Raw genomic sequence first — 19,079 nt, forward strand, 5'->3', positions numbered from 1 at the left:
AACTGCATTGAATATCCTATATCTACCTGAATTTGAACTCGACGAAATATCGCCCAATTCCCATCCCCACCAACCGAATTCCGGAAAAAAAAAATAAAGGCTCAAAAATGAAGGGGCCTAATCATGAGACATCAACCAATCCGGTGGGTAGGTTGTGATGATACCGCAAGGTAACGTGACCTAGGTGGCCCACCTGTCTCCTAGGTTTCTTCTCTAGGGATTTTTTATGGATTTTTTTGCTCACTGTAAACGACATCAACGTCACCACCGGATTTCCTATAACATGACCTCCTTAACGTTATTGTGTAAAAAGAATGGGCGAGAACCGTCATTGGCCGCAAATCTCACGTGGAGGCAGCGGCTGCTTACGCTGACACTTTCAGTACTCTTTCTGCTGCATGGCCTTCCTAGCATGACCGTCATCTGAGATGGCAATTCAGGGTCCGCCCCCTTCAGTGAAGAAGCCGTGGCCTGTGTGAAGCCTCCACCCCGCAGTGTCTCTAGCACATCACAGTGGATTGAGGTGACTTCCGGGCACCCCTCGGGCAAAGAAGGTGCCTCTACCGGACCACGATCCTGTGGGTGCATCCCAAGGCACCTGCCAAGTTCCGAAGCCACCACCCCCAGTGACCCTAGCCGATCACAGTGGATCAGGGTAACTTCAGGGCACCCTACAGACCCGGAAGCCTCCTCCAGAATATTCTCCAGTGGATGCACCTCCGATCACCTGCCAAATTCTACATACTTCAGCCACACGAAGGTCTATACTCCGTTTCATACTTAGCAGGCAATGCTGCGGAGGCTGAGAAAGCAGTGTGTCTGCGAAACCATATTACTCCGCCACATATTATTCCTCCTCCTCGAAGCCTCGGTGAGTGTTTGGAGCAGTATAAAACGAAGTGGTAGCACTGAAAATGACGGTCAAAGCTGTGAGGCGCTCAGTACTTGGACCCTCTGGCTATGACGCGCACTGAGAGTGAACTACTTTTTAGGCGCGGATTGCGTAAGGGCGTTTCGCCCTACCAGCCGCATATCAGAATGCCAAAGTCATTCTTACTTCCCGAAGCCTTGATGAGTTGGAGGACGAAAATGTGGCCACAGATAAAACTAAGTCCAAGAGATTGCCAGTCATGGCAGTTAAGATCTGTCGCAACTAAATATGTTTGTGTTCACTCTGGTTGTAGGGCAAACTACTTTTTGAGCACGGACGTAGCCTGCACGAACAGGTGCGCTAGCTTTGGTTGCGTTGCCTGCCAAGTATGAAATGGAGTATAGGACGAGCTCTATATAACAGCTCTCGCTGTAAAATGCCTGCTAACTGATATTTCGTGCGCTCCTCTTCACCAGGTCTTTCTCTTAGCAGTGCAGCCCATTTTGTGAATGGAGACTGATGGTATTGCTATAGGTCTCAGTCGAGCTGACTTTGTTGACAACCCTACACCTTACCTAAAAGGCCTGATGGTATCGCTGTCAACCGAGCTGTGGAATGTGAAACATGACGGCTTGTAATTGTCCCCTTTCAGAGCCGTGACTGACTGTGCTCATAGCTTTTTCTCTGGCAAGTAGCAGTGAAAAACAGCATCATCCCAGCCACCGGTGTCCAAATACTGATAGGCAGCGCACATCACCGCTGTAATTACTCCACTTGGACTTGCATTACTCTGCCGAAACACTTGAGTTGAAAAATCAAGAAAAGCAGAGCTCCTCGCAGCCAATTTCGGGCTCAGCTGAATGGCAGATACACAGAAGCAAGGGCAGCTGGTAGAAGCGATGGGCTCCAGTGCTGACGCCACCTAGCCGGTTTAATTCCACAGTGCCAACTCCTCCCGGCGTGCTTCATGCGACAGGGAACGGAGTGACAGCACTTTCTTAATAATCAGCAATAATGTGGCTCCTGGGAATGGAATTGACCAAATATTTATATTTTGGCAGATTAAAATGTCTAGGCCCAGATACCAATGGCTTTTCGAATTTGACAGACTTACACCTTCTCTTTTTAGGTTCATATCAGATGGTAAGCAACAATCTGTTAAAGAAAAGATCATTCTCATGTTTCCTGCTGCAGTTTAGTGAAACTACTGTCACGTGTGATGCATCCAGGAATAAGCAACTGTCAAGCCACAGGGCATGTACACATCAAATGTCACTGGTCAGCCCCTCCTATTCTCCCGCAAGTCCCTCAATCTCGAGTGCCTGTGCCTTGTCGAGTAAAAAGGAGTCCAGCCTCATTTGTAAAAAGTCCACTCTTTTTATCACTGCAATGGTGCATGAACATCACACAAAATGTAGAATGAGATGAGTGCTTGCTAACATAAAATAAAAGTGGTGCTTCATTACATCACAGGTGGCAACAGATGGGGACAGGGAGAAATTGAGTGGTGGTGTAGAGGGATAGTGCTCACCGAAGTGTGCAAGGGTCAAGCATTGGCAGAAGATCACAATTCCGCTCGAGAGAGTCGTGGGCCACGCTGGATCTTCTTCTTGGGCTTCTTAGGCTTCTGTGCTGGCTCTGCTGACACTGGCTGTGCAGGCTGCTGGAAGAAAGCAGCCATAAACAGTTGCTCAAGTCTACAGGATGAACTTTCATTTCATGGAAATAGCCGGGGTCCACAATTTATGCCATACTTCTGCACAAGGTGTCGAAAGGTTAAGGCAGCATTTTTTCAAGTTAATGTCTGAAGGCCCTTTGGAGTCCCTGAACACATTAATGGACTCCCTAAGCTTTGCTCTTTTATGATGCACCCAACGTTTAGAGTGCAGCTCTCAAGTGAATTCGTGGGTTGAGCTGCGTCGCCACCGTCGGTGTAACCAAGCTAAACTATAAGTAATTACATAAATAAATAAATAAATAAAAATAAACACTGCTGCAACTGGGATTCAAATTTGCAGTGCCATGAACAGATCAGCTTCCCTGGCCACTGCACGAGAGCACTAGGCTATCGCCGCAGATGATCACGCCTCGTGCTAAACTGCAACACACTCTCGCGCTGTGCACTGCACATCGTCGTCTCCTTCAACTAATACTGCTACCGGACTAATATACACATTCTCGCGCACTGTGCATTGCACATCGTCGTCTTCACCAACTATTACTACTATAGAGCTAATATCGCTGCCAGACGTGCCGATGACCCAGCAAAGCAAAACAATCAGCCTACATAGCCGGAGTCACCAAACGAGCTGCGCTCAAATTTCAAATTAGGGAAAATCGCAATCACTCTTATAATATTTTTGTTCAGCTGGATGTCATGACCAAATGCAGCAGTGTATGCTTATTCAAGCCCAAATTACAAACAGAATCATGCCTGTTCAGATGCTTGTTCAAGAGCAATCCCCTGAATGCAAAGTGTTGCAGTGCAGAGGCATACCACATGGACAGATCACTTCGATATTTCTTGAAGTGTTCTTCTGAGTACATCCATAGAAAAGGCTTAAGTGCGAAATAAAATAAGTTTGCAAGCCTACAGTTATCATCAAAGTTTTACTCTGCCCCCAGTGGTGATTTCCTTCGCAGCTGAAAGTCACTAGCTTAATGCTTGCAGACACTAATTATCCCGCCTACTAAATATGCAGCATATGCCTTCAGATCTTACAAGGGCCGACTATGGGAAAGTGACTAGATTATATTTAATTACAGTTATTGAAGTCCTGTCTGCACTGGCTCAAACTGCCAGGCATGCCAAAGCTGCCTGAGAGAGGGCCGCACATGGGTTGCAACAGATAAGAACTCAGTGTTTCCATAGCTTTGTTGGCCCATAAGACCTCAATCCAATGTGTAATACTTGCAAATGGCCTAAATGGGCTATGCTGAGCTCTCATGAATCAGAAACTAAAACATGTATTCTGTCACAGCAAACCATCCAAGGTACACCAGTGCATATGAGGTATGATTGGACTACTGCTCTCCAAGAGGTGGGTATTATTCAGATTAGCAAGCCTACAACTTGAAAACGCAGTGTTAATGTGGAGCACTGGTTCTGTATGGCTGTGCATTTTAATGAGCAAGGGCAGCTTAGACAAAGACCACCTTGGCTACTATGATGACATCATGTAGTAGTGCAAACAATAAGACTGTATGCCCTGAAAGGTAGTGTGCAACTTAAGGTGAACGAAGACGATAGAGAAACGACTGTGAGTAAAAGTGCCAGTTTCTAAAGTCTGCTTTAGGTAAGGCAAGTAGGCTTTGCTGAAAAATAACCTATCAGAACCCGTCAAACTAATTCCCAAACTTTGCACCCTCCACTTCATGCACTTGTAGGCCATATGACCGCAGGTGACATAAGACTACAGGTGACACATTCTGAAGAGCACCCACCCAACGGCATACCTGGAGAACATTCTCCTTGCCCACCAGGAGAACGCAGGAGTTAGTGTGTGGTTATGATATAACACGCTAATGGCTTACTCCTGCTCTAAAGCATCACTTTTCCTCATTACATTCAAGCAAAACAAATACACTACAGCTACACTGTGCATTCACTTATATGATCAGTGCTGCTCAACAATGACAATCTGAGAGCTACCTGCATGCACTAGCTGCGTTTGGACTTGAGTTCTAATGCGTTGAAAGGGGTCACGAGTAATGCCTGATATTCGGTCTGTTACCGTAGCCAGGCCCCATGTAAATGACGAGAAAGGACACTATTTGATCACTGCATGATGCAATGGTATGCAAAAGCATCCCATCAATCCTTCAGGAACATTGCGTCAATTAGTTGTGCTTTATCTGATTCAAGCCATACGATCGCCAACACAGAAAAAGGTGCAGTGAATAATGTGCCATATGGCAATGTTGTACTCACTTTGGCTTGCTTAGCGGCATATGGGTTGTGGTAGTTTGGATCCTTTTCAACCAAGCCTAGTTCTTGAGCAACCTGCATTGCCATAGCATTCGAACTATTACACCCATTTTGTTATGTCCTTGTTTTGTTAAAAGCATAATTGAAAGGTGTAATCGCATTAAGGTGCATTGCTTGGCACCTAGAGAGGCTGAGCCACATTCACGGCTTGCATGCAAATAAAGCTGCAAGCTAAAAACTTTGGGTATGCTTAAGCTTTGCCTTACAAGAGTAGAACGTGATAGCATTACCGGGCCCCAACCGCATTGCCTACTCAAAACTCGCACGTCTTAATTTCTAATTAGCATACTCATAATTACTAATGCATGCATAAGAAAGTCTCTAAGACAGTTCACTAAGTTAACGACTGCAACGCATTCATTAGGTCCATGTTTATTCAGCTCGAACCTATGGATAGCATGCCTCTCTTGCGATCCGAAGGTCCTGAGTTCGATTCCCACCAAAATCCAAATTTAACCTAATTTTCTTTTCAACTCAATTACTTTCCCTTGGTTACAGGAACCTCCTTGAGAAATTTGGCGTCAATCCTAACATTATTTGACTTGTTCCTGAATTTTGTTAATTATTCGCTTCCATCAGGACTTTTTGCTCACAGCCAATACTGCCACTGCTGGCTTTGTTTTCCTGCAATGAAGGACCCTTAATGCTTTTGCGTTAATAATGCATAACTTCTTGACTGTACACACACACACACAGAACATAATGCCAGTGAAAAGTTCCAAGGTATAAACATGGTACACATGGTATAAAACCGTTGATGTTGTTTTTACTTACGTTTGCTTTAGTCTGCATGCAAAACAATGTTGGGATTCTGCATTTATACAAAAATACTTTGTTCGATGGTGGTGCTTGTGGTTCACCAGGTAAGCAACTGTGCAGTAACAAGCCCTATCCATTGTATCGCCCCACAGTGCTCTATCTACGTCTCTGACGCTAATTAACAGTTGGGCAAATAAATTCATACAGTCCAATGTTAAGGGGAATTTGATTCATAATAAAACTTACCAAATTGATCAACTTGGTTGTGGTTTCATCATAGAGGTCAGTCGAGTTGGAAAATCCGATCGCCCAGTTGAGTACCACGGCGCCGGCTTTGTTTGCGTTAATGACGGCATGAGCAATGTTCGGCAGTCGCAGAATTATCTCCCCGAAGAACGCCGTGTTCTCCAACACCTGCGACAGTGCTGCAATACGCAGGCATACAACTGTAGTAAAAATGCGCATAGGCACGTGGTTTATTGCATTTTTACATCACGCCGCAAGCACCAATTTCGCAGACATCTAAACGATACAATCACAAAGTTGTGACAGCACACCGTTTCACTTACCGTCTCTTGTACTTTCATCCTCGGGGAAAGGGCCTCCTGGAATGTAGTCGGAACTCTCAAGTTTCAGCTTAGACGTTGTGAGCACCTGGCAAGAGAGGTAACACGACATACCACACGTCCATAATTACGCCTACGCTGTTTCAAGGCATGCAATTCTTGCAGTGTCCATGACCATCACAAACGATTAGACAGAAGCTGGGGATCCTTTTAAGGTCTGTCAGGATAAGGCAGGCAAGAATCTTACCTCATTGATTTTGTCCAACACAATATTGACTAGCTTGGCCTGCTTCTCAAAGTTGTCGAGTTTCAGTATACTCTTCACGGCTTCGAGACGCTCCGCACGACGCATCTTGAACAGCTTCCGATCTGTACAAGAGTCGGTTAAGGAAGACTTCAAGGATCTCTCCAAGTCATGTTAAACTACTCGCGCGTCCCAAAGGGAGGCCTGCGAAGGATCGTAGGCCGCCAGAGAACAACATTTAGCCTAGAAAGCAAACGTAATGAAAGGGTGACGTGGATCTGTTGAAACGAACGTTAAGGATACATTGCTGCACATGATGAGGTAGCGCGTTTTCCCTTGTGCTGTCTTGAGCTAAGCAAACGCCGAGTACAGTAGCTGCCAGCAGCAACCTGAAGAGTCGGCTAACGTTCATAATGACTAGCTGGGCGTCTATCTCTGTAATAAATAATCTACGCGAACGTAAAAATCGAGCGATGTTCGATGACTACACATCACACTAGCGCAACTAGCGTCGGCACCGATAGAACCACGTGTTTTGTTGACAAACCCACTCGTCGGCATAGAACGGTGAACTTCTGTGCATCGCGGTTAGCATGGTTTTGTTTCTCCACAGTTATATCAAGCCAGAACTGACAATCGAAAAAAATATATAAAATTTTGTTCGTTATTTTTAAAAAGCTCAATTGTTTATATACTGTTCATATATAATTTGGTTCGCGATTGCTGAGTTCCAGTTTCGTTTTTAAAAGTAAGAAGGCTTTGGTTGTCGGAAGAGGGTGAATCCAGTGGGCCCTCTGTGTGCCGAGACTGCTAGATAGGCTGCAGGCTCAGATTTTCAGCATTCCCCTGATTACATAGCGTGCGCAGAGGGGTGTGTGTGTGTGTGTGTGTGTGTGTGTGTGTGTGTGTGTGTGTGTGTGTGTGTGTGTGTGTGTGTGTGTGTGTGTGTGTGTGTGTGTGTGTGTGTGTGTGTGTGTGTGTGTGTGTGTGTGTGTGTGTGTGTGTGTGTGTGTGTGTGTGTGTGTGGTGGGTGGGGGGAGGGTGCAAGGGGGCTATTGGCATCCCTAATATACACGAGGAAGGAAAGCGAACATATTGGGCGGGCCTCGTTGTTCCCTGGTACCCAGAAGACACGCCCCCCCCCCCCCCCCCTCCTCGCCCTGCCCTTATTGAGAGACTTGTGCACACGAAGATCAGCGCACGAACAGCCGATGGGCATGCACATTAATGCAAGCCCCTGGGAGCGCGCCGAAGATGCACAGCCTCCACGCCAAAATAGTGGACAGCCGGCGCGTCGCCTCTCAACACTTTGTCGGACAGGAGAAGCCTGGGTTCATATTCTCGATTGATCCCTCCAGGGTTCGATCCCTCGAGGGAACGAAGTTAGAATTGGGGCCATTTTTGGCGAGGACTCAGTTTCCACCCTTTCAAATGCTTTAGTAGCCGCACGGGCATCTGTGACCACAGCGCAAGTTCAAGCCCCTCTTATTTCTGACCTCAGAAGATTAGAAGAGAGCATAGATTGAAGGTCTAATCTTTGACGTTAGCACGGATTGGTAGACCTTTTGGTCATGCATGCCATTGGTCTGACCTCAGAACCTCTGCAAAATTGTAGGAGGAGTGGTCTCGCTCCTGGGTAAGGACGGCGTGGTAGTGCTGTGTGGAGAAAGGGAGTGTTTTGGCAATCCTGGAACCAACGTTTTTTTTTTTTTTGGTGCCCTGGTTGAAATTGTGGCTGCTGCAGCCACTGATGGCCCTTGCCTTGCGTTAAACTGGCGGCTACTACTCTGCCACAGCGGCACTCCGCATAATTGTTTAATGAAAAAAATGCATAGGCGATCAATGCGATTGATGTGGAGGGGAATGCATTAGCATGTGGCCCCCGGTTTTGTGAGCGCACTAGGTGCCTCGATGCGCGCGCCCCCCTCTGCCGCAGGGCGCTGGCATCGAGGCACCCTAGAGCGCACTTACTCGTGGCGCCCTCTTTGCGTAGTGATGCAAACATACGAGTGACTTAATAATAATAATAATTGGTTTTTTGGGGGAAAGGAAATGGCGCAGTATCTGTCTCATATATCGTTGGACACCTGAACCGCGCCGTAAGGGAAGGGTAAAGGAGGGAGTGAAAGAAGAAAGGAAGAGAGAGGTGCCGTAATGGAGGGCTCCGGAATAATTTCGACCAATACACTGTGTAGCGCAGCAAAAGACGAGGACACAAGAGACGAGAGACGAACACCACGAGCGCTAACTTCCAACAAATTTTATTCTCCTGAAGCATCACATTTATACACCAGAAAACAGTAATCACACGTGCGAACAGTATCGATTTCTTAGAAAAACGAGCTCTTTATCTGAGAGGAGAATGGAAGGTGTGCTAACACACGAGCATCCTGACCTATTTATCTTTTCGGCTTCAATGATTTCGCGCGTTAACCTTTCTCTACTTTTTCCTATCACAAGACTTTTATCTCTTGTGTCCTCGTCTTTTGCTGCGCTACACAGTGTATTGGAACTATGTACCAACAAGCCCAAAAAGCCACGCTACTAATTTCGACCACCTGGGGATCTTTAACGTGCACTGACATCGCACAGCACACGGGCGCCTTAGCGTTTTTCCTCCATAAAAACGCAGCCGCCGCGGTCGGGTTCGAACCCGGGAACTCCGGATCAGTAGTCGAGCGCCCTAACCACTGAGCCACCGCGGCGGGGCACGAGTGACTTGTAGTTTTTATTTCTGCACCCGATTTTTCGGAGGTTTCGGAGACCTACGCCGACGGATAGAATCGCCGCAGTTGGTTAGTATTAGACACTAATGCATTAAAAGCTGCCAGCATTCGTAGCTCAGCCCTGTCCTCCTAAAGGCGCTCTCTCCTCATTCGTGTAAGCAGCTAGAGCCATTTATAGCTGCAAACATCGATATTCGGTCCAGTTCAGTGTCCTGAAGATACCCGAGAAGATTAAATAGTGGAAGCTAATAATCAACGAAGCCGATCCCATAGTAGTACATGTCTTTCCCTCGATGACATCTGCACAACACCTGTAAAGGATCTCTCTCTCTCTCTCCACTTGTTCCTTGCTAATCACATGACTGTTTTTGCTATGAACGTACGTTGACGGACTTAATCGCACCGACTGAACTGCCTCTAACTGCCAGTTGGGTCATTCCATGTCAAATGTGCCAGAGTTTGTGGTCGACCCTCTTCCATCTTCTGGATAAAATTTGTGGCTCTTTATTGAGCCGCCTAAAGTAAGTATACCCTTAATAACTTTGGGTGGTGCTGGTGGTAAAACAATATTGTATGCATTGGGGCAGGTTTTAGAGGAGAGTGGAGAGTTTCACCGGCAGCATTGGCCTGTCCTGAACGCCCGCATTAATCTTTCGCCGGTTAATAACTTTTGCGAAAAAAATTTCCTTGCCTTGTGACAGCCCTTCGTGTTTCTCAGACGAGAGCTAAAGTTGGTGTCAGAAAAAATTTTCGAAAAGCAAACATTTTACAATTGCGCTTCACAATGTTTTAGAGATAATTAATATGCATTGTGGGTTTTAATCGCTCAGCCAAAAAATTTGTAGCGCAAAGTTTTTGTGTTGCTTTATGTCATTATTCTTCCCCACGAAATGCCATTTTTGCAATTTTTTATACTATTTCGCGACATTGGCGAGCAACATCACAGGTTTCGGCGCTTCTCCATAATATGTACTATCTCTTTAAATGGTTTAAAGTATGATACAACATAGTATATAATATAAAAAAAAATGTCGAACTTAAAAAAAAGTGTAATGTGCAGGGCTTTCGGGCATAATTTTCGTACAGAGCCGTTCCTAGTAAAAATATAAACTGTATAGCTAGTTGCACTGAAATTTTTCTCAGTGGTTTTTATCGGAGCCTTTTTTGTTTTTAAGTTCGGCGCTGCACCTTGAGCTATGGTTGCCTTGTACCTCCACTGCACTGCTCGGCATGCTTTTACTGTTTCCCGAGAGTCATACGCTGCGCGGGAAGCACGCTGCAGCAAACATTAAAGAGATAAGAGTTCTGCAGGGGGCTCTGTGTCGTCAACGAAGCCCGTGCGTTGCCCGGCTGGAAAATCAAAATCGGTGTACGGCTCCATGACTACTGTCGCGGCGGCTTAATCGCAGTGGCTGAGTACGCATGACGTAGGGAAACGAAATTCTTCGTCACCACTGCTACATGGGCCGATCGCTAGGCAGCACAAAAGTGGGGCTGTGATAGCAGCAGCAAGCTGGCTTTAGTAGGCTGCGCACTGTACTACGTAAGACATCAGCTACTTCGTGGCTTCGGCAGTGGTTATGGAGAGAATTGACACAAGAACCTATTCAAGAAAGTCAATCTGCGGCCTTTGAAAATCCTCATGGAGGTGAGCCACCATATTTCAGTTATCCTCCGGCTATCAGCGTAATTTCGACCATACATTAAACGGGAACTGCATGAGGCTATGCTCCTCGCAACGTGACGTACGACGGTGCGGCCGCTGGCACACACCACGAAGTGAAGAGCCTTGGCTATATATAGAAAAGCGCCTTTTAAAACATTGTAGCATCCGTTGCTACCGCTTCAACATTCAGTCGTCTCGCGTTATCAAGAATGTATGACCCCACTTTTACCCCATCAGGATTGATAAAATCAATGATGAAAATCTCTCTTTGAATATATTCAAGCGCAGTTTCGCTAACTGTATTTTAGGATGCTGATACTATTAATAACTGATCGAGATATATAGGCCACAACATATTTTTTCTTTCTACTAGCCGCCGCCTTGGTTGATTGGTTACGATGCTCAGCTGCTGACCCCACTGATGAGGGTTCGATCCGGGCCGCGTAAAAGAGACGCAGCACAATCTGCGTCTCCTTTGCGTAAAGAGGCGCGCGGCGGCCACGGCCATGTTCTTCAGTGCAGTGGTGGTACGGGGCAACCATGGCGAGAGGTGCAGCGCTCAACTTTAAATGTTTTTTCTTGCTTAAAACAAGCAAAAAAAAAAGCTGCAATAAAAATCGCTGAGCAAAATTTTAATGCAGATAGCTATTAATTGAGCTACAATTCATATTTTTACTAGGAACGCCTCTGTACGAAAATTATGCCCGATAACGCTACACATCACACTTCTTTTAAGTTCGGCATTTTTTCTGAAATATACTGCGTTGTATCATACTTTAAATCGTTTAAAGAGATAGTACATATTATAGAGAACCGGCGAAACATGTGATGTTGCTCGCTGATGTCGCGAAAGAGTATAAAACAATTATATATATAATTGGTTTTGGGGGGAAAGGAAATGGCGCAGTATCTCTCTCATATATCGTTGGACACCTGAACCGCGCCGTAAGGGGAGGGTAAAGGAGGGAGTGAAAGGAGAAAGGAAGAGAGAGGTGCCGTAGTGGAGTGCTCCGGAATAATTTTGACCACCTGGGGATCTTTAACGTGCACTGACATCGCACAGCACACGGGCGCCTTGGCGTTTTTCCTCCATAAAAACGCAGCCGCCGCGGTCGGGTTCGAACCCGGGAACTCCGGATCAGTAGTCGAGCGCCCTAACCACTGAGCCACCGCGGCGGGGATAAAAAAAAAATTGCGAAAACGGTGTTTTTGGGGAACAATAATAAAATAAAGGAACAAAAAACTTTGCGCTGCAAATTTTTTGGCTGTGCGATTAAAACCCACAATGGATATTGAATATCTCTAGAAAATTTTGAATCGCAACAGTAAAATATTTTATTTTTTGTGAATATTTTTCTGACACCAACTTTTGCACTTCTCTGAGAAATTCTAAGGTCTGTCATATGACAAGGAAATTTGTTCGCCAAAGATATTACTGGTAATTACTTTAGTCGGTTCATTAAAGGGCCACAAATTTTATCCAAAAAATCTGAGGGGGTGGAGCGCAAAATTTTGTACGCTTGGCATGAAATGACCTAGTTGCTTGTAACATATATTAATCTGGAGCGTCGTATTTCTTTACAGGCAGTAAAAGCAGGTCTACTAGCTATCGAATTTAAAGACGCAGTGGGAACGCCGGCTGCCTTCTATAAGCATCACCTATCGCCATCCTCACCCCACCTCCCCACCCTACCATATCCTCCGCTAGCTCCACCCACCTTCAACCTCCAGAAAAGTTCTCTCGTGTGTGTGAAGCCTTGGGCTAAAGTAAAGCGTTCATTAGAGTAAAAGCATGGAAGTAATCATCGAGGGTAAGCCCAACCGCTTTCGCAGAATTGTTTCATCAGATGTCTCATCACCCGGTAATTTTTTTATGCGATAACATACAAGCCCCATGAAGATGAAAAGCCAGCGGTGTCACACATTTGCCACCTGCCAAGGTTGGTATATACGGAAGAGCCGACTGCGACCTGCCACGGTTGGCAGGTGGCGAAGTGGAGAGAAAAAACCCCTCTCCATCTGAATCGTATGTGCGGTCATGCAAGAAGCTCACAACGAGGTTGTTATGCTATCGCATTATCACAGCTAACAGTAAATAGCTGTCCTCGAAGCGTTTAATTCCGTAGTTTTCTCTGTATTTACTGTGATGTTTTCAATGTGTAATTTTCTTACGGATGGCTATTTGAGTGTTGCTTTATTTCTGTACAGTTTGAAAAAATGTTCCAGTTGTGTTGCACACATTATTTGTATTTTACAGCGTCAGCTGTTATTAACGGGCCGCTCAAAAATGGGGCGTTGGCGGCGTCAGCACAGCCTGCCACCGTGCATCAGCTCAATCTCAGCAAACACCAGAGCAACCCGCCGGAATTCAGCTCCCTTATCTCCGTGCACCTCTTGAATGGGGCGGGATGCGACGAAGCCGCCGCTACGTTGCTTAGTGGTTAGAGCATCCACGTTGATATACGAACTCTGATATGTCTTTATTTTTTGGCGATAACATGTCAGTCGCCGCCTGTGTTTTGGCCAATCGCCCGCAGAGTGTACGCGCCTTTATTTTCTTTGAAAACAACAACAATAAAAAAAGAGAGCTCCGAGGTGAGAGATTACTCCCTGGCCAGGTCGCCTCAATGACTGTTCCTGCCCGCTTCGATTACTGGTGGAGCCTGGTGTTTCTTCTTGGCGAGGCAGATCTTGGTGGTTTTTGGCCAGGTTTTAGGCTAGTTCTGTAGGCTTGGGTAACGTGGAGTTTCCGTCGCGCTGTTCCCAGCCATGTCTTTCACCCCCCCGGGTGGGGGCTCGGCAGATTGGTTCGCCAGCCTGTTGGTCGAAAGCTTGCCTCTGAATTTATTCGGGAAAAATGAGTCGATGTAATTCTTATGGAGCTCGTACTAATAGGCAGTGGAATGCTCAAAGTGAAGAAACCAAAAACAATCCAACAACAACTGAAGAGTTTGACGACACACTATCTAGATATCTCTGAAGTGAAGTGTGACCTTTCGGGAGGCGAGATATTGTTTGCAAATCAGCACACTTTGATTGTGTGTCGGATCTGGTACAGTGCACCTCAATCACATCTATTCCTGTCAATGATTTCATATCAGAACAACTGGCGCGTGCACTAAAAGTACTGTGCACGGAGTGGACCCGTCCTTTACTACTCGAGAAATTTTGAAGGAATTTCAGGACGCAGGAGCTGAGGTTATTTCTGTGTACTTTTGCTCTCGCTAGGTGGCTGGTATGCGTGTTGCAACGGGATCGGTGATAACTTTTGCTGATTGCACATGTTCCTTTTAGTTCAAAATTTGGCCAATTGCCTATCGCGTGCACCCCCTGCATTCTCGCCCACTGCAATGTATCAACTGTTGGCTGTTTGGAAAAAGTGGCAGAGCGTGTATGTCAGCGACTAGATGCCAGGTGCGGTGAAAGCCACACTTCTGATAGCTGCACCGCTTGAAAGCCTAGCTGTTGCCTACGCAGTAACGACCACTCCGCTGATGATGCCAATTGAGAAAAATGGTCTCATGAGCAATGTTTGTTAGAATTTATTTAACAGAATCACCGACTATGAACTGACGTTTATGCGCTACTTGAACTTACACCGGCCTAGTGCATTCCTCGCGCCTGGCTTCGAGGCCACATTGTCTTCCTCAATCGTGCACCAACAGTTGAAACAGCTCTTTCAGTTGTGGTCGAGCGTACGCTCAGCAACTTTACTCATGCATTGTCTGATATTGTTGCCAGTCAGGCAGCTTGTCCGCCTCCGCCTGTAATGTCTCCAGGATCGGCTTCACGCCAAACCTGCGCTGAACGATTTAATAGAACCTCATTACCTGTAGTGCCGTCTCACGTGCCGCCTCTCGACAGCGTCCCTGTCAGCCTTTCTCGCAGCAGTGTTTGTACTAATGACGTGGATATGACATGCCCTACGCAAAAGTGTAGTGCCTGTACCTCACCCTCTGAGTCCTCTCTTCTCCAGGTGAAAACTAAAAAAAGAGGTCCTCCACAGTCTTTCCCAAATCTGATATGCTAGAGAAGGCTGTTACAGCCTCTATCTTCGAATAGTGATTATGGCACGGGAAAATGTTCTCCAGTGGAATTGCCGCTGTATTATATCTTCTCCTCCAGATGTAGAACGATACATATCTACTCATTCCCCTGGCATAGTGCTTGTCTATCCCCCGTCAAGTCATTTTTCTTAAAAAAAATGTCTTTATTTCCGAGCGGATCGTATATATTGGTAGGGGCGGCGGGTTAGTGACACTGATATCTTCAAAACTGTGCCGCCAGGCAAAAATAAGAAAAAAACAATGCTTCTTGACTGTGAGCATTTAGCTGCAGACCTCAGATTACCGCAATGCGCCACTGTCACAACGGTCACAGTCGCTAACGTCTATTATCCAGTAGGTGCACGTAAAACAAACTGTCAGGACAGATTACTTGACAATTCTAATAGGGTCATCATTGCTGGGGACTTCAACTCGCGTCATATTTTCTGGGGCAACTACTCTGACTCATGTGGACAGCTGTTATGGACATGGATGTGCGCTGCTGCAATGCTCGGGCCATAACTTTGATGCGTAGAAATTCGCGATCATTCATCGATTTATCCTTGGCAGCAGGAGATAGGTATAGGGGCATGGTCCACAGTTGTCCGTGGTACGTCTAGTGACCACTTTCTAATAACTTTTGCTATCTTGCTCAGCCCACTCCGAGATAAAGGTTCTGCCCGAAAACTAGTGAATCATGCTACCTAAAAATCTTCGTTGCGCTCCTCCTTTTAATGTCATCTTTGTTCATTTATGACCAACGGGGTGCGCAGCGGTTGTTATCCTTAATTCTGAACGCTACTGAGAGTTCCCAGTTCACTGTGCGGTCTGCTGTTATTCTCTTCTCTTGGCCCTCCTCACTGAACCCTGGCCAATCCTCCTTCGTGGGTACGTGCCATGTCACTTAATTTGGAATTAACAACAACAATGTCATGTCCCGGCAGAGTATCTGGCGGGGAGCCGTCCGCATAGCCCACTGGTGAGGATGCACCTCCCGGCACCAAACGTTAAAAATGCATCCCCTACATACGAACCCAGTACCACAGGTAAAAATGTACTTTCAGGCGTCCACATGTAAAAATTGAAAGTGCAACTCCATCGTATGAACCCAGCAGCGCCCGAATACGACGCGGATGTGCTAACTACTAGGCCACCGCTACGACGCTGTATTAGAGCATCCGCTCAACTAAATCAATTATAATGCCTCCATTTACTCGCTACCTCAAGCCAGCTAAAGCTGGGTTATTCGCGTTACAAACACGTAGCCGCCCTGCGATTGTTTTGGTCACTTCTTGCCTGCAAGGAATCCATGTATGATCGCCAATTAATAAGTGTGTGCAATATACGGAGCGATATTTACGTCAAGATGATTCGTACAGGTTTTTACACATCCCTTCTCGTTCATTGAATGGGCCGATTAAATGAACAACGTTTACCCATTCATCAGTGGACGCTCGTCCTCCATGATGGTATATCTTGCGAAGATAATACCTGGTTCTATTTTGCCTCCAAATCAAACAAAATCGCGCAACGCCTGATATCTCGGCTTGAGAATTGATTTACTTCTAACTCCAAGCTCGGAAGAAAAAATTTAATTAGAGCTTTTCTCACCTTTGTGCAAATTCAGCTCTTCTCTATAACCTAGTAGACTAGTGGGCCTACAACTCGGTGCATTTCTCTGGCAGAGAAATTGACCATTGTTTCCTATTATATTATAAGAATCTGACAAAAATCGCTAATTATCGATGTGGTTGCTGCAGCTTTGCTTTTGCGAACTCAATTTCAACACGGCAGTAATGCATGTGCAGGCCACATACCGGACTCCAATTTGTCCCAAAGTAAGATTTGATTGTATTTTGCACGGCGCGTTGATAGTGGTGAGCTGAACGCAGCTACAACAATCATGTAAATATTTTAGTATATCTTGTGTTTCTTTCCTTCAAGCTTGCTCGGGCAGAAAAACGTAGAAGTTATCTGCACGTGCTATGCCCCGACAGCCAAGTTTTGCAGCTCGTCATGCATCGGTATTCTCTAGCACCTGCAACAAGGAGGTGAGAGCAGTGTCTTACGGTGCGGTCACATCGGGGTATACCTGGTTGACCCATCATTCATTCATTCATTCATTCATTCATTCATTCATTCATTCATTCATTCATTCATTCATTTTTGCCTCAAAGGCCAGCAAGGGGGCATTACATGAGGGGTGGGCACTCGTATGTATTAAGTAATTATTTCTTCGATGGAGGAACTATGGCAGCCAGTGCTTTATATAGCGTTGTGTAACTGAATTGTGCCGGTTACAAAATTCAGCACACAGTTACCTTTCAGTGTTTGGTTCAAAGCTTAAAAATTTGCAGGATGTCTCTCTCATTCTCGGGTAAAGCTCGATTGTACCCGATTCTTTCACCCAGAGAAGATTTCTTAAAAGTCGGGTTAAACGCGATTTCTACCGAAAACTAAGCCTTCCAGCCAATTCAGTTTTCCTGTCGACAAAGCTGAAGCCACCGCACAAAAATTAGAAGACGTCTTGTGCTTATTCCAGAAAGTGTCTTCAGTCAAATGAATTTAACGATTCTTATTGGTTAAGGTAATTAATTTTAGGCCAAGTTAGAAGGTTATAGGTTTTCGATGCGAGAAACCAAAACACTAGTACTGATCAGATGTCTTATCGGCACCATTTCTTCAAGCGTTACCTATACTGACGACGTCCTACTCTAAGGCAAGAGCTTCTGCGTTTAAAATGATCGCTGTGACTTGGAATGAATATTGTCACAGTGCACAGACAAAGAAAAGCAGACAGGTCTCGCATCGACGCGGAAGTGCTGCCCAGCAGATCATAATGTACCATCAAAATATTTGTAATTAATGAGAAAAAAAGAAATTTTATTTCGTAAAAGTTTCGATGTGCAACCTGACATTTCCATATTGTTTACAAAATAATGTGAAGAAATAGAGTACTTTATGTATCGTACAAAAACAAGCACTTATAATAAATTGTCTTCTGGTGCAGAATATAGCCCGATAAATTCCAAATTATTAAATATTTTGCTGAATAACCGGGTTTATACTCGAATTTGAAGTCAGAAATTATCACTCGATTTTTATGCACCGAATGAAAGAAACAAAAAAAACCCAAAACGAAGGGCTTTATCCATACGCCGCTTCGGAGAGTAAAAATAAACTGGGCAGTTAAACTTCGAAAGCAGCTGGACGTTGCTCACACCAGAAGCTAGGGCTTTTAAGCGATGCCTTTCTTCCCTGTACTGTGCATCACGATTTGCCGGTTATGGAAAAGAAATTAGGAGCAGGAGGCGTTGGAGTATAGGCATGCATGTGACTGGCTCGCGAGCGCGTAAGAGGAGCATATTTAAATGCGCAAGCAGTCGCGCTGCTAATAGCTTCCGCTTCTCTCTGATCGTACGAGATGGAGTGTAAAGTTGGTCTCAAGGGATATCCTGATTTCGAACCGAACTTTCGCAGTTGTCTCGAGCAAAACAGCCCACGATGTGGCCATACGCTTGGGATTCCGAAATTAGTGCCAGCACAATCGACATTCCGATCGCCAACGGGTTTTAACGGCACCGCCAGTATCGCGTGGAGCTGCGCCATCTGGTGATCGTTTTTTCGTCACGCCGGCCGCAGAGGTCGGATGCTGCGCGCGCGCCACAGTTGCTCTCCAGTTGTCCGCGGGATGCGGGTGACGCCTGTCGCGCACATCCCCAAACTCCCGCCTCACGCTCGGGCGTGCGTCTGTGGTACGCGTGCGAGGCGCGTCGGCCTTCGACGCCCCCTCTTCGGAAGCGACCATGCGAATTCAGTTACAGCCGACAGCGAAGAGAAAAGACTTCTTGTCAGAGCGTCGGAGCCGGTTAATCTCGGTGTGCAAAACTTGAAATCTCGTTTGTTTTAGAAGTACAACGGCTAAGTGAAGAGCGAGTGACAAGGCTTTCGTCATCAAACGTCATCACTGGTTCGTGTTTTAGACTATGTCCAGACATCGAGGTTTGTCGCCACATTGATGTCGTTCCTTCAACCTCAGAGAATCAACTCGTCCGCATTGTAGGGCTCCGACGGTATCTACTCAGAAGCTGCGACAACAGTTGTGTCCTTTTCCTAAGGTGCGCCAGTGTGGGTCAGAAACAACGACGGAATGAGACCACGATGGATCTTCTCAGGAGCCCGAAGACCTGAGGTAACGTAAAAACCTGATTAT

General features: G+C 45.9%; 3 protein-coding genes across 6 annotated transcripts in view; 1 reads left to right on the top strand and 2 right to left on the bottom strand.

Moving 5' to 3' along the window:
- Nucleotides 1-19,079, bottom strand: part of Polr1D (RNA polymerases I and III subunit AC2 l(2)37Cg) — a 389,457-nt gene that overhangs the window by 78,451 nt on the left and 291,927 nt on the right. The window lies entirely within an intron of this gene.
- Nucleotides 1,816-6,973, bottom strand: LOC144129137 (coiled-coil domain-containing protein 134-like). Of its 3 annotated transcripts, XM_077663070.1 has the most exons (7): nt 6,732-6,973; nt 6,432-6,553; nt 6,188-6,272; nt 5,865-6,043; nt 4,803-4,874; nt 2,403-2,534; nt 1,816-1,834 (listed from the first exon to the last, which is right to left on the bottom strand). In XM_077663070.1, the coding sequence occupies exons 1-6, from the start codon at nt 6,838-6,840 to the stop codon at nt 2,436-2,438; spliced, it is 666 nt and encodes a 221-aa protein (XP_077519196.1). In that variant the 5' UTR covers nt 6,841-6,973; the 3' UTR covers nt 1,816-1,834; nt 2,403-2,435. The 3 variants fall into 3 exon arrangements, with proteins under 3 accessions (XP_077519196.1, XP_077519197.1, XP_077519195.1); XM_077663071.1 differs by lacking the exon at nt 1,816-1,834 and having other exon boundaries at nt 2,229-2,531; XM_077663069.1 differs by lacking the exon at nt 1,816-1,834 and having other exon boundaries at nt 2,229-2,534.
- Nucleotides 18,543-19,079, top strand: part of LOC144129127 (transient-receptor-potential-like protein) — a 155,742-nt gene continuing 155,205 nt past the window's right edge. Inside the window, exon 1 of the mRNA XM_077663049.1 lies at nt 18,543-19,058. The gene's annotated coding sequence lies outside the window, so the exon portion shown is untranslated. The remainder of the gene's footprint in view (nt 19,059-19,079) is intronic.

This window comes from Amblyomma americanum, chromosome 4, assembly GCF_052857255.1.
Source record: "Amblyomma americanum isolate KBUSLIRL-KWMA chromosome 4, ASM5285725v1, whole genome shotgun sequence".
NCBI classification, from domain to species: Eukaryota; Metazoa; Arthropoda; class Arachnida; order Ixodida; family Ixodidae; genus Amblyomma; species Amblyomma americanum.